General features: G+C 38.6%; 1 protein-coding gene across 1 annotated transcript; it reads left to right on the forward strand.

The window, feature by feature from the left end:
• The first annotated feature begins 712 nt into the window (after positions 1 to 712).
• Positions 713 to 12,189, forward strand: LOC134318783 (CD276 antigen homolog). Its single transcript, XM_062999714.1, has 6 exons — positions 713 to 778; positions 3,636 to 3,725; positions 3,833 to 4,162; positions 5,126 to 5,164; positions 5,289 to 5,426; positions 12,016 to 12,189. The coding sequence occupies exons 2-6, from the start codon at positions 3,677 to 3,679 to the stop codon at positions 12,075 to 12,077; spliced, it is 618 nt and encodes a 205-aa protein (XP_062855784.1). The 5' UTR covers positions 713 to 778; positions 3,636 to 3,676; the 3' UTR covers positions 12,078 to 12,189.
• The last annotated feature ends 3,336 nt before the right edge of the window (positions 12,190 to 15,525 follow it).

Below are 15,525 nucleotides of genomic sequence, written 5' to 3' on the forward strand. Positions count from 1 at the left end.
TCTGTGAAGCTACTTTTTAAAAAAATATATTTTCCTCAATAAATAAACTCCCATTTTGTGAGATTTTGACCATGGCAATGTCAGAACCAGATATTTTGCATGCTTCTTTTGACTATGCTACAGGAAGAAACTTCATATCTAAATTATCATTGCTGCTTGTTATTGACTGAAATAACAATTAAAGATCTGGACCATTTTCAAAGTGTTTACAGATTTATTAACATTACTTTTAATATATGTGTGTATATTGATTTTATTTTTGTTTTATATTTTAAACTGTATCTTTTAAAAACAAATTAATTGCTTGTTCAAAGTAATAACCTAATGGTGTTTAATACTATAAATGTATATTTACATCATACTACATTTATCATCATAATAAAACTAAAGAAAATAATCCTACAGAATATCAAGAAATAAAGCAGCAGGTTAATAAACAAAGAATCACCTTCACTGTGCAACTTAATTCAATTTGTAAGTAAATATCTCCATCTACTGGCAAAATGCCAAGACGTTGTACAATTACGTCTGTACGGGTAAAAAAAAAACCTCTGGAAACATAAAAATAAGCCGTCTGTACACGTAAAAGAAATACGTCTCAATACATCACACGTACATATTTTACGTCTGGACACGTAATATTTTTTACGTGTACAGGCGTTAGAACTAAGACGATTTTGGCCCCAAATGCATGCCATAGTTTTAAGTCTTCACGTGACTTCTGTGTGACGTAGGTTAACGTCATGTGTTCTTTAGAGAAGGAAGTTTTCTTTTTGTGGTGAGTGAAATATGTAAATATTTATAAATAGATTATTATTTTATGTTCTACCATATACCAATGACATTAATATTTTAACCAATAGTAGATGAAAATTTGGTTAGGTAGCCAGATCGCTAACTGCAGTAAACCACGGAACCGTTGTTAGCATTAGCTTACATATTTTAGCCCTTAGTTTTTTAGTTCTTCTTACAATAAATAGTGATTTTTACACACAAAATAAAGTATTTCCCTTTATATTTTTTCTTGTAGGAAGAACCACTGTGAAACAGGAAATTATAAAATAATTAAATAATTCAGACTCGATTCATCATTGTTATCTAGTGTTTACACCCAAATGTTCTGACGCACTTACCAGGATAATTCACTTAAAATACAATACAAGTGTGTTTGGTCTAGAGAGGGACTGAAAGCAGCCAGATAGTAAAATCATCATATTGTACATCTGGATATTAAACAGTTGCACTGTTTTCATGATCACTTATCTCTCACATCAAGCGATCTAATCTACATAAATAAATCTACCAACAGTACTTTTACTGCATCAGCAAAACCTTAAAACATTTTATTTAAAATAGAGGTACTAAAATATTGTACTCAAGTAAAAGTGCTATTACTTTGATGTTTTTTTTTTACTTTAAGTACTAGTAAAATTACTAGTCTAAAAATCTACTCAAGTAAAAAGTAACTCATTTAAAATGTACTCAGAGTAAACGTTACTTCGTTACTTTTTTAACAGCAGGAGGGATGTCATTTTCCAACAGAAGTTCATAGATCAGTTGTAGATCAGACTACACACAGCTCACCAGCCATGCAGTGCATATTAGCAGTTCATGTGTGGATTTAACCACTTTACAGACCCCAGTGCCCCCATAGCGCCGGCCCTGCTTGTGTTACTTTAGTGTCGCCATAAGTCTGATTCGGACCTAGGGCGGAGAAATATGCGCGATGCGCTCTGCCCACTGAGCTACTCAAACAGCGGTGTATTAAACAGGTTGTTATGCTGACATAACCTGCACACACATGGTGTTACTAAGACTAAAAATGAAAACTACTTAAAATAATAAATTTTCAGCATTTATCAGACGCTTTCATCCAAAGCGACTTACACAATGAGCAGAACACAATGAGCAGTTGAGGGTTAAGGGCCTTGCTCAGGGACCCAACAGTGGCAACTTGGTGGTGGTGGGGCTTGAACCGGCAACCTTCTGTTTACTAGTCCAGTACCTTAACCACTGAGCTATCACTGGCCCGCTTTCTAAAAACCAAACACTTTCTAATTCCTGCGGTAGCAGCAGTTTCCTTATGTTTCAAACATATCGGCTTGTCTCAGTCTAATCTGCAGCATTTCTCTCCCACTGATAAAAATACGGAACAAAGCGCATCCAGTATCAGTTCAATACTGAACACGATGTTTAGTTTCCAAATGGGGAACAATTACGTATTTTTCGGGACGGTTGGCAACCCTAGTGCCAACTAACATTAGCAATGGCAGGCATTCATGCCTTATGGCTAATTTGAGCAACTAAACTACAAATACTACCAATTGCGACTACGACTGCAACGGTACAAGTATTATTTAATGTACCTGCAGGTTTGATGTCGAGGTTTTTTATTGTTTTTTTTTTTTTTTTTTTTTTTTTTTTTTACCAGTAACGGATGTTATTTAAAATGTAGTGAATTACAATTCTTAATACAAAACATACTTAAGTAAAAATAAAATTACTGGTTTTAAAATCTACTCAATTACAGTAACGCAAGTTACTTTCCACCTCTGACAAAATGTCTATAGGACAGTGTAACTAATAACAAAGTAAAAACATTGTGGATGATTACAATGCTGGGAAAGAAAGGAAAAAGATTTGACTATGACAGAATATTTGCATTTACAAATGATCCAGGTGGCACAGAGGCTCGGTGGGTAATGCTTTAATCATTTAGAACCTGTTGTGATTTAAAGCTACAGCTAATAAATGCAGGGAGCAGAACTGGACAAATACATTTATTAATGAGCAAAGTAAAAACAGGGTGGAGTGATGATACACAATATCTTCTGGTACTGATCTGGAACACGATCATTTGTTTTACAAATAGGTTGTTTGTTATGAATTTGCCTCAGTATCGAACACGCCCTGCTGCTCCATGTTGGAGGAGGGTCGTTAGTAATAAGTTTATAGTATTACAGGACAGAAAGCTGAATCATGGCAGGGCCTCTCACTTATTCTTTTATTCATACTAAACATATAGATCAGACAATCTACCTATCAGCATGTTTTTAAAGAGGATAAAGAAAATAAACTATGTTTTGTCCAACACACCATGTGCTACACTAGTGTTTAATAATATAGCAGAATAACTGGCTCTGTACTAGCCACAATATTCCTCCACACCAAACCCATAAACACTTTAAGGATCTCACATTGTTCATTTGTCTTTTTCATGCTGGAAGATAAAAGGACCTTCCCCAAACTGATGCACTGGAAGCATTTCATTTATTATATATATACCTGTTAGTAATAGAAATGACTAAAACACCTAGGCTCAATAATTAGGACCAGGGGGTTCACATACTTTCAGCCATTTAGTCTGTGAGTGTGTATCATGTGTGTACAGTCAGACTTATGTAACGTTTAGTTATTTTAATACCCAGTTACTGTTTATTTACTACATTTACATTTTTACTGTATTTTAAATGTAGTAAATATTAAGCACTGAGTAAAAGTTTGAACCCCGTACAGGAAGTGCTCAGTTATTTACAATATAAAATATCTTTTAACGGGGTGTACAAACTTTTGCATCTGTGTGACCAAATATAAAATATTATCATCACTTTTATTAAAGCCTTTTATTGTTTCAGAAAATCTGCTCCTCCTCCTCCTGACAGACAGGAACATCCAGATGTTTCTCCTGTACATCTGTACAGCTATTCTGGTTGTTAGCTGTGATGGTGAGTGAGCAGCTTCTATAAAACACATCAACCAGAATTCTTCTAATATAAGAGTTTTATTTAATATCAGCTCCAATTCATCTAGATTTTATTCATTTTTACTTTAGGCATCTCCTCTGAAGAACCTCTGATTAATGTAAATGCCACAGTGGGTTCCACAGCTCTCCTACCCTGTAACTGTACCACTGAACCTGGTAAAACACCACATGTTGAGTGGATAATTGATACTGAGACAGTGTTTGAGCGAGAGGGTGGTGACTCGTATCATGGTGAGGGATATGAGGGTCGTGTGGATGTTTCTGAGGACGAGCTGAATAAAGGAAACTGTTCTCTGGTGTTGAAGAATGTCACAGTTAATGATGAGAACGTCTACAAATGCAGTCTGATGGTGAACTCTGAACAGCGTCCGATCCAGAAGGTTCGTCTCTCAGTTGTTGGTAAGTATTTAATTTTCAGTAGAACTGAAACTGAACATTTAGACTTTAAGCTGTTATAATGAATCAGATCTCTGATGATACAGATAAAGCAGTGAAAAAGTATTTGCCCCCTTCCTGATTCTCTCTATTGTTGCATAATTGTACATTACCTTTACATTTTCAGCAGACGCTTTTATCCAAAGTGACTTACACAATGAGCAATTGAGGGTTAAGGGCCTTGCTCAGGGACCCAACAGTGGCAACTTGGTGGTGGCGGGTCTTGAACTGGCAACCTTCTGTTTACTAGTCCAGTAGCTTAACCACTGAGCTATCACTGGCACTAATTGTAACATTTGATTGTTGGACAAAGACGAGCTGAATAAACGCAAACGTGTAGTTTTAAATGTAACGTTTTATTTATACAGGGCTGGTTGGTATTAAAGAATGTTTTCCCTTTAATGTTTCCCCTGTGTAAGACAGTAATTAACCCCTCAGTTACTCAAACAACCAGTTAAGCAAATATCATTGATAACTGGACTTGACTGAGTTCACCAAGCTTAATTACTGCAGGAGAATCTTAATGCTTCGGGACTCAAACGTACCACAGTAAGAGCCACTGTCTCCAAAACACAGAAAACCTGTAACAGTAGTAAATCATCCTACTGACCAAACTACCAAAATTCTATTAATAGTATTTCGGTATTTTACACTATTGAGTTTAGAGATCTGTTAGCAATAGATGTGGATGATGATTTTCTACATGCAGCAGTTTGTTTGATGCTAAACTGGAGTCTAGAACCTTCTCTTCTCATTAATAAGTAGCACTAGCCTCCTAGCTCCAGTGCAAAATTAACCTCAAACAAAGTTTTTTTTTTTTTTTTTTACTCCAAGAGCTTCATGAAGTGGATTTATTTAGTATTTTTACAGAGAGGAGAAATATGATGATGCTAAAACTGTAAATTAAATACATATTTTCCTATTTAGCCAAAGAAACAACGACACCGAGTTCAGACTCTTTCAGAGGTGAGTGAATACTGAAGTGATTTTCTTTGCTACAAGTTGAATGTTCTATAATCACTAATTACATCTTTCATTAACACTTAAATAAAGTGTTTTAACACTTTCACGTCCTCATTTTATATTTCAGATCATTCAAATCACTCGTCTGAAAACGAGAATGAACCTCCTGCAGGTTCTCGTTCACACTGGATTATAATTATAATATTGTGTGTTGGTTTGGTCGCTGCAGCAGTGATGATGATCTTCATCTATCGTAAGAAACGAGGTAAAAACTTCCTGCATCATTCACACAATTTTATTTAATCATGAAGTACAATATAAAGTGTGTGGTATTAATAGTGTTTATGTAGTGTATGTGTGTGTGTGTAGTATAAGTGTTTGTGTGTAGTTTTAATAGTGTATGTTGTGTTTCCTCTGTCGATACTCTCTGATTCTCTTGTACCACAGCTAGGGTGGTATTGCCAATTTTCATACCGTGTTCAGGAAGTACACACTTTAGAGTGAAATCACAATAGTGCAAAACACGAACACAGAAACGGTACAAATCCGATCTCTTCCCTACACACTCGCTCCCTACGCCCTATAGTGCACTTAACATTCTTAAAGGGCCAGACAATATATTTTATAATTCACATTACACGACAGGTGAGACGTTCTTTTTTCTTAATATAGCGCTTTTATTTAGGAAAAAATAGTTCTTACATAGGCAGGAAAATCTATGGCAGACAAGAGTCAGAACAGCGGATTGGGCGTAACGTTATTATTACTGTTCGCTCCTTTTTCTCAACACTTGTGCTCGATTTACACTGAAGATATATTTAGTAAATAAGTACATGTCCGCGCATGCACGTGCTCGTGTTCATTTCCGGTTGAACTGATAAAAAATGTTGATTTTGAAAAATTAGAAGACGAGACGTTTTCCAGTTTCTGCTTGTTAGCTCACAGCTAACGCTAGCCAGTGTGTAGTGTTGCCAACTCCTCAGTAAGGAAAGTAGCTATTGGCTGTCCTGAAAGTCGCTAGAAGTCACTAAATGACGTCGTCGCCTAATTTGCATAAGGTCCATTTGCATGTAATTGACGCTGTAGAAGAGGAATAACATCGTGGGAGAGACAAAAAGTGGGTAAAAACACCCTAAATATGTTTAGAACTACAAATGAACTGTCTTCTGTTAATTCGTGGTTTGTTTTTGTTTTTTAAGAAAACACTGAGCTACTCTGGGCAGGGTTGCCAGATTGCGAATGCATGAAAAAACTCCCAAAACACAGGATAAGCAGATGATGTTTAGCATTTCACAAATAATTAAAACCAGTTAAACCATCATGACCTACAAATTAATATCTTAAAATGTACAGATCAGTAATTATACATTATAAAGGACAAATTTTTTTTTGCTTGCATGTCTTTAAAGTAGCCTGACAAGTTTGTAAAATGCATTATTTGTTAGGACACACAACCCTTTGCATGTAAATAAAAATAAACTTGCAAGCAAAGAAAGTTTAACCTCTCGTACATATGAGAGGTTGTATGTACGAGACTTGCTTACCTTCATATTCAACTCAAATCACTTGTCTAACATATGAATCAGTGTACTGATGGGCGTGGCAACAGTGTCTTGGACTGGAAAGAATAACCTGTCAATCAAACTTTTCACGACGAGTTTAGATGTGGTGGGAGAAGGTAGGGAGAAGGGAGACCTATTTACAGTGCCTTGCAAAAGTATTCAGCCCCCTTGAACTTTTCAACCTTTTGCCACATTTCAGGCTTTAAACATAAAGATATGAAATTGTAATTTTTTGTGAAGAATCAACAACAAGTGGGACACAATCGTGAAGTGGAACGAAATTTATTGGATATTTTAAACTTTTTTTAGAAATAAAAAACTGAAAAGTGGGGCGTGCAATATTATTCGGCCCCCTTGCGTTAATACTTTGTAGCGCCACCTTTTGCTGCGATTACAGCTGCAAGTCGCTTGGGGTATGTCTCTATCAGTTTTGCACATCGAGAGACTGAAATTTTTGCCCATTCTTCCTTGCAAAACAGTTCGAGCTCAGTGAGGTTGGATGGAGAGCGTTTGTGAACAGCAGTTTTCAGCTCTTTCCACAGATTCTCGATGGGATTCAGGTCTGGACTTTGACTTGGCCATTTTAACACCTGGATAAGTTTATTTGTGAACCATTCCATTGTAGATTTTGCTTTATGTTTTGGATCATTGTCTTGTTGAAAGATAAATCTCCGTCCCAGTCTCAGGTCTTTTGCAGACTGCAACAGGTTTTCTTCCAGAATGGTCCTGTATTTGGCTCCATCCATCTTCCCATCAATTTTAACCATCTTCCCTGTCCCTGCTGAAGAAAAGCAGGCCCAAACCATGATGCTGCCACCACCATGTTTGATAGTGGGGATGGTGTGTTCAGGGTGATGAGCTGTGTTGCTTTTATGCCAAACATAACGTTTTGCGTTGTGGCCAAAAAGTTCGATTTTGGTTTCATCTGACCAGAGCACCTTCTTCCACATGCTTGGTGTGTCTCCCAGGTGACTTTTTATAGATATCTTTGAGAAATGGCTTTCTTCTTGCCACTCTTCCATAAAGGCCAGATTTGTGCAGTGTACGACTGATTGTGTCCTATGGACAGAGTCTCCCACCTCAGCTGTAGATCTCTGCAGTTCATTCAGAGTGATCATGGGCCTCTTGGCTGCATCTCTGATCAGTCTTCTCCTTGTTTGAGCTGAAAGTTTAGAGGGACGGCCGGGTCTTGGTAGATTTGCAGTGGTCTGATACTCCCTTAATTTCAATATGATCGCTTGCACAGTGCTCCTTGAGATGTTTAAAGCTTGGGAAATCTTTTTGTATCCAAATTCGGCTTTAAACTTCTCCACAACAGTATCTCGGACCTGCCTGGTGTGTTCCTTGGTCTTCATGATGCTCTCTGCGCTTTAAACAGAACTCTGAGACTATCACAGAGCAGGTGCATTTATACGGAGACTTGATTACACACAGGTGGATTCTATTTATCACCATCAGTCATTTAGGTCAACATTGGATCATTCAGAGATCCTCACTGAACTTCTGGAGTGAGTTTGCTGCACTGAAAGTAAAGGGGCTGAATAATATTGCACGCCCCACTTTTCAGGTTTTTATTTCTAAAAAAAGTTTAAAATATCCAATAAATTTCGTTCTACTTCACGATTGTGTCGCACTTGTTATTGATTCTTCACAAAAAATTACAATTTCATATCGTTATGTTTGAAGCCTGAAATGTGGCAAAAGGTTGAAAAGTTCAAGGGGGCTGAATACTTTTGCAAGGCACTGTATATTCCACCTGCTTTAGAAAGCAATAGTTTTTTATTTACATTTTAAGCCGCCAAAATGATTACAAACCAGCCCAAAATTTGTCCACCTGCCAAAGTGTGTTTTTCCCTGCCAATTTCCAACAAAATCCGCCCATTTTGGTGGAAAACCGCCCAATCTGGGCGTGCTCCTGACCCCAATCTGGGCGTGCTCCTGACCCCAATCTGGGCGTGCTCCTGACTGTGCTCCTGACCCCCGTGAGTGCTTTGGGATGGCGGAGGGGCTCACGGCAGGACTCGCCGTTGAGGACAGTAACTGCAGAACAATGTGTGTTTTCACGTTCGAGTCTCCAAAAGTCTCCAATAACACCAGAAAAAGTCGCTAGATTTGTCGCTAGTCGCTTTTTTGAAAAAAAAAAGTCGCTAGAGGGGTCTGAAAAGTCGCTAAATATAGTTGGCAACACTGCCAGTGTGGCTTTTCACTCGTCTCTCTGTGTTATCACCTTACACAGTGAACACCCCACAGCCAATCAGCGAGCTCCAACCGCCTACCCCTTCCACCCCTCTTTTACTGTGGATGCGCGCATGTTCTAAAGTCTCAGTTTTCAAGGTAAACCTGAAGCAGAAATTTGGCGCCTCGCATTTAAAAAATACCGTCACCATTTTTGAATACCGCGGTATACCGTAATACCATCATACCGCCCAACCCTAACCAAAGCAAGGATTGCTGTTAACATACCCACACTGCCAACAGTATTGGGGGTTTTCCTGCCCCCTTCCTTTTCTGGTCTTTTTTCCATTGGATCAGAATTATTTTTATTGTAGATGGTCGTTGCTGGTTATTGTAACGATATTTTATAAAACACTAAAGAAAGGGGTAAAAATGATCAAATGCTCACAGCTGTGAAAGGTATTTACGTTTGTTTGTACATTACACTTGTTCAGTTGTTTCAGATCTTCAAACTAAAAATGTTAACAATAAAAAGAAGAATCTGTGATTTGTTTATTTTCTTTAGATTAGACTAGATTCAACTTTGTCATTACACATGTACAAGTACAAGGCAACGAAATGCAGTTTAGCATCTAAACAGAAGTGCAATAAGCAGCAAGTGCAGGATGTACAGTATCTATGATATACATTATTTACAGGATATGGGCAGTGGTATGAACAAGATATAAAGGTGAATATATTGTTGAATGTACTATTAATATGATATATAGTTGGGAGTGCTATACAGATTAGGGTGCACATTAAGGTGATACAGATTAATTAAGGTGCTATGAACATAATAGACCAGGGGTGGGCAATTAAATTTTCCAAGGGGCCACATAAGAAACTGGGAAGGTTGTGGAGGGCCGGACCAATAAGGTGAACTTAATTCTGCTCAATATTAATTTTATCTTTTTATTTACATTTACATTACATTTTCAGCATTTATCAGATGCTTTTTATCCAAAGCGACTTACATTACAGTTACAGTTTACAGTATGAGCAATTGAGGGTTAAGGGCCTTGCTCAAGGGCCGAGCAGCAGCAACCTGGCAGTGGTGAGGCTTGAACCAGCAACCTTCTGATTACTAGTCCAGTACCTTAATCACTAGGCTACAGCTGTCCACTCTTTATGAAAAGCAGTGAATTGTACAGTTCTAATAAGCTGTTAATGTTTAGATGTTACAATCAGAAAATTAGAAGTATGCAGAGTAAAAACATCAACATTATTTTACTGTGTAAACAAACAAATGCAAAAACAAATGTGAACAAAATGTGCAGGTTTTTAAAATTTACACTATTTTGAGTCTAATTACCTTATTTGTTTTTCAGTCCTTTGTTATTGTTTAATATTATTATTAAAATCACAGAGCTGGTCCTGACTGCTTCAGTTCTGGATGTGTTAAACTTTATAAAACAGTCTTTATTGCTTTTGCAGTTTAGTTAGAGAAGCTTCAGGTGTGACGCTCCGCATCGTTCATGTTCTTGTATTTCTGTTTAGTAGCGTAACAGCGATTTAGAGCCTAAATTCTGATCCTTAACCAGCGTTACACCTGACTTCAGTAAATAAACAATTCAGAAGTTCGTGTCTTGATAAAAACTCCACCGTCAATCACACTCAGTTCTGTTAGCATTACGGTGAAGCTGATACACTCGCGCACACACGCGCATGCGCAAATCGAAACGTACGGATATTTAAAGACACAGCGCTCTCGTCAAAATCAATCCTGTTATATTGCATGTTTGATGTACATTTATTTACATCTCATTTTTAATTGCCACGAACATCAGGTTGGGGATGTCTCGCGGGCCGGACGTGGCCCGCGGGCCGTACAATGCCCAGGTCTGTAATAGACGGATGTACAGTGCTGTGAAAAGTATTTGCCCCCTTACAGATTTCTTTGGTTTTTGCTTTTTCAGATCATCAGACAAATTTCAACATCAGACAAAGATAACCCGAGTAAATACAAAATGCAGATTTTCAATAATGATTTCATTAATTAAGGGGAAAAAAAACCAACCTGACCCTCTGTGTAAAAGTAATTGCCCCCTAAACCTAATAACTGGTTGTGCCACCCTTGGCAGCAACAACTGCAATCAAGCGTTTGTGATAACTGCCGATGAGTCTTTTACATCTCTGTAGATGCAGACAGCGTTTTCTCTGGACGTCCTCAATGGATGGAAGTGGAGTCCCTGTGATGCGCTGGGCTGTTTTCACCACTCGTTGCAGTGCCTTGCGGTTTGCAACAGTGCAGTTCCCATACCAGACTGTGATACTGCTGGTCAGGATACTTTCTATTGCACAGGGGTAAAAGTTCACCAGGATGGCCAAAGATAGGTGGTGTTTCTTAAGTATCCTCAGGAAGAAGAGGCGCTTGTGAGCCTTCTTGGCCACGCTGGAGGTGTTAAATGCTGAGCTGAAGTCAACAAACAGCATTCGTGCGTATGTGTTGCTATTGTCCAGATGTGTGAGCACAGAGTGCAGCGCCATGGAGACTGCATCCTCTGTACACCTATTACTGCAGTATGCAAACCGTTGTGGGTCCAGTGTGGGTATGAGGCAGTTCTTCAGGTGTGCCAGGACCAGTCACTCGAAGCACTTTATAGCAATGGGTGTGAGTGCTATAGGGCGGTAGTCATTCAGGCTGTACGTCACCTGTTCTGAAGGCAATGTTGCGGGCTTTCAGCATTCATCCATAGCTTCTGATTTGGGTACGTGGTGATCTGTTTCTGTGTGGTAACACTGTCAATGGTGGTTTTGATATAATTCAGCACAGAGGAGGTGTAAGTGTCAAGTGTTATTTAGCTGGTAAATGTAGATTTAGAAGTAGTTTTCCGCATTGTTTTTGTAATATATTGTTGTTAAAGGCTTAAAACATCTTACTTTAGGATCCTAGTGCTATGTTTACTGTTGGCTGTTTTCTTACAACTCATTTCTGACCCACTGAACTATATTTAATTATGAGTCTCCTGTTAATTATAAACACATTTATTTGTCAGTTCCAGGACCACTGATCATTGTTGTCAGACTTGTGTCTTTGAGTCTGTGTTGATCTCAGTCTTTATATGTGATCCCTAGGACTGGAGACTCTACAGAAGCCCAGGATGACTCCAGTGAAACACGAGGAGAGTTCAGAGTGATCTCCAGCCACACCGACACGACTGAGGACACATCACAGATTATCTTCAACTCACAACTCAGAGCGGAGAGAGGCAGGAGGCTTTTTAAAGAGATTTACTGTCTTCTGAAAATAACTTAACACACAGCCATTAATGTCTAAATAGCTGCAACATAAGTGAGTACACCCCACAGTGAACATGTCCAAATTGTGCCCAAATGTGTCGTTGTCCCTCCCTGGTGTCATGTGTCAAGGTCCCAGGTGTAAATGGGGAGCAGGGATGTTAAATTTGGTGTTTTGGGTACAATTCTCTCATACTGGCCACTGGATATTCAACATGGCACCTCATGGCAAAGAACTCTCTGAGGATGTGAGAAATAGAATTGTTGCTCTCCACAAAGATGGCCTGGGCTATAAGAAGATTGCTAACACCCTGAAACTGAGCTACAGCATGGTGGCCAAGGTCATACAGCGGTTTTCCAGGACAGGTTCCACTCGGAACAGGCTTCGCCAGGGTCGACCAAAGAGGTTGAAGACGTGGGAGGTCAGCCTGTCAGTGCTCAGACCATACGCCGCACACTGCATCGGTCTGCATGGTCGTCATCCCGGAAGGAAGCTGACGCACAAGAAAGCCAGCAAACAGTTTGCTGAAGACAAGCAGTCCAAGAACATGGATTACTGGAATGCCCTGTGGTCTGACGAGACCAAGATAAACTTGTTTGGCTCAGATGGTGTCCAGCATGTGTGGCGGTGCACTGGTGAGAAGTACCAAGACAACTGTATCTTGCCTACAGTCAAGCATGGTGGTGGTAGCATCATGGTCTTGGGCTGCATGAGTGTTGCTGGCACTGAGGAGCTGCGGTTCATTGAGGGAAACATGAATTCCAACATGTACTGTGACATTCTGAAACAGAGCATGATCCCCTCCCTTCGAAAACTGGGCCTCATGGCAGTTTTCCAACAGGATAACGACCCCAAAACACAACCTCCAAGATGACAACTGCCTTGCTGAGGAAGCTGAAGGTAAAGGTGATGGACTAAACCCAATTGAGCACCTGTGGCGCATCCTCAAGTGGAAGGTGGAGGAGTTCAAGAAGTCTAACATCCACCAGCTCCGTGATGTCATCATGGAGGAGTGGAAGAGGATTCCAGTAGCAACCTGTGCAGCTCTGGTGAATTCCATGCCCAGGAGGGTTAAGGCAGTGCTGGATAATAATGGTGGTCACACAAAATATTGACACTTTGGGCACAATTTGGACATGTTCACTGTGGAGTGTACTCACTTATGTTGCAGCTATTTAGACATTAATGGCTGTGTGTTGAGTTATTTTCAGAAGACAGTAAATCTACACTGCTATACAAGCTGTACACTGACTACTCTAAGTTATATCCAAGTTTTATTTCTATAGTGTTGTCCCATGAAAAGATATAATAAAATATTTGCAGAAATGTGAGGGGTGTACTCACTTTTGTGAGACACTGTACAATAGAATTAATGTGATACAGTAATGTGCTACTGGCCATTGTTCTACGTAAGACTTCATTGATCCACTCAGGGAACAGATAAAAATCCTTAAAAAGTTCTCTTTAAGTAATGCACTTATGTATTGTGTAAATAATATTATTTATGTGTGCAATTTATCATGTGATACACAAGACCATGCATGTATTTACTCATAATGTAAATAAGACACCTGACAGTATTAATGCATATTGAGTTACTGTGCATGTTATCAGTTAGATTGCATCGTGCTGCTTCATGATAGCAACCAGGCTTCACAACATTTTATACCTGTTGGTATTTATTTTATGACTGGACCTCCTATATTCGTCTCATGGCATCAGGCTCTCCGATAAACGAGAATTGTCGCTCTGGACTTACATGGAAGTTTTTTTTTAAAAGGCACTTAGATTTGGTTTTTAAACTAATTTTCTACAGACATTCGACTTTGCCCTTCATCGAAACACGTGTACCCTCAAACTTGACGTTTCCCTTAAACGCGTTGTGTGTGTAGACAGAGCTCTTGGTTGCCTGGCGTATCCAGTTGACCCAATCCCATCGAGCGCTGCTGTTTTACCTTGCATAGCTGTTTTGTCTTTTATTAACTGTTTTGTCTCTTATTAACTGTTTTTGTTTAGCTTTCATAGTAGTTTTGCCTCATTTAAGGTTGATTTATTTATTCTTTGTTTCTAATTGTTTTGTTTTGATGTATGTCTTGTGTCTTTTTTGTTTTGCTTTCATTTAATTATTTACCTACCAAATTAAAATGTGTGATGTGGAATTGCAGTGGTTTGCTGTTCTGGCACTTATACATTTGGGGTTGTACCTTGGTTAATTTCACTGAGATTTGGTAGGTTCTTGGTGTCTCTTCATTTGCTTTCTGTTTTGTTTGTATTGTGTATCGTTAAAAGATGTATTTTAGTATTTGTTAAAAAAATAAAATGTTGTATGATTTTCTTTAAACACACGCCTCTTGCTGGTTTCTAATCCTTTGCTATACGAACCTGAGTGCCTTCTCTCCTCATTTTTGGGGGTAGATATATCCCTGGGTGTAAGTCCCAGGGTGGCGTTGTAGGTAATGTTGATTTGGTTAGTAAAATTTGTAAACGCTTAATTTAGCTTTTTACCACTCGTTAACTCTGTCCCCCCTTAAGTGCCGCCTCGTACTGGGGTTGGTCCGCCACATTACGTATTTTGTCTGCAGTATAATCTGTTTCTTTTGTGTTGGAAAGCTTTGGAGACCAACATGGACTCTTTTCACTCCAACTTTAATCAATACAGATCAGAATTAGCTAGAAATTTGCCACAGAATTACAGTGTGTTGGTAATGGCATTGTAGACCTGTATTCCTACTTTGAGTTTTTTTTATCATTTAAGCATGGTAAAATATCCTCAAGGCATTTAGCTGTTTTTTTCTAATACTTTATAGGGTTTATATAACATTAAACTATACATTTTCTTTTATCAAATAAACTCTGAAAAGCCTTAAAAACTCGGCATGTCCTTCAGGTAGAAAACGCACAAAAACAGGCCTGACAGCCAAGCGGTAAACTTTTAAACTTGTGTTACAGCTCGAGGCTCCAAGTAACTGTGAGTATCAGAATCAGCTTCTCCCAGAGTCTAAAACACTTATCGTTAAAAATAAAGCTTAACGTGGTTTAATGTAGTAAAAGAAGGAGACAGGAGCACTAAACTTCTTTTCATTATTACTGCTCATAAGTTCCTCCACTAATGAAATTTCTCACTCGCTGTTTTACTACAATAAGTCACGATAAGTTTTGTGCACCGCCGCCACACTTCATAGAAAATAACAGCACAGTCGCCGGTACTGAACTTGGTAAGGAATACAGTGTTCCAAGATCAAGCATCTCAACAATTAAGAAGAAAACAATAAAGAACTAAAGTGTAGGTTTACTGTATTTTTTATTGATTTTTAACTGTTTTTAATAGTATTTTAGTGGTTTTTTAA

This window comes from Trichomycterus rosablanca, chromosome 1 (assembly GCF_030014385.1).
Source record: "Trichomycterus rosablanca isolate fTriRos1 chromosome 1, fTriRos1.hap1, whole genome shotgun sequence".
Lineage (NCBI taxonomy): Eukaryota > Metazoa > Chordata > Actinopteri > Siluriformes > Trichomycteridae > Trichomycterus > Trichomycterus rosablanca.

Coding starts and splice junctions, on each gene's coding strand:
- LOC134318783 (XM_062999714.1), top strand. CDS start 3,677: ATGTTTCTCCTGTACATCTGTACAGCTATTCTGGTTGTTAGCTGTGAT. Junction 5,165..5,288: donor GAGTTCAGACTCTTTCAGAG/GTGAGTGAATAC, acceptor TTTATATTTCAG/ATCATTCAAATCACTCGTCT. Junction 5,427..12,015: donor CATCTATCGTAAGAAACGAG/GTAAAAACTTCC, acceptor TGTGATCCCTAG/GACTGGAGACTCTACAGAAG.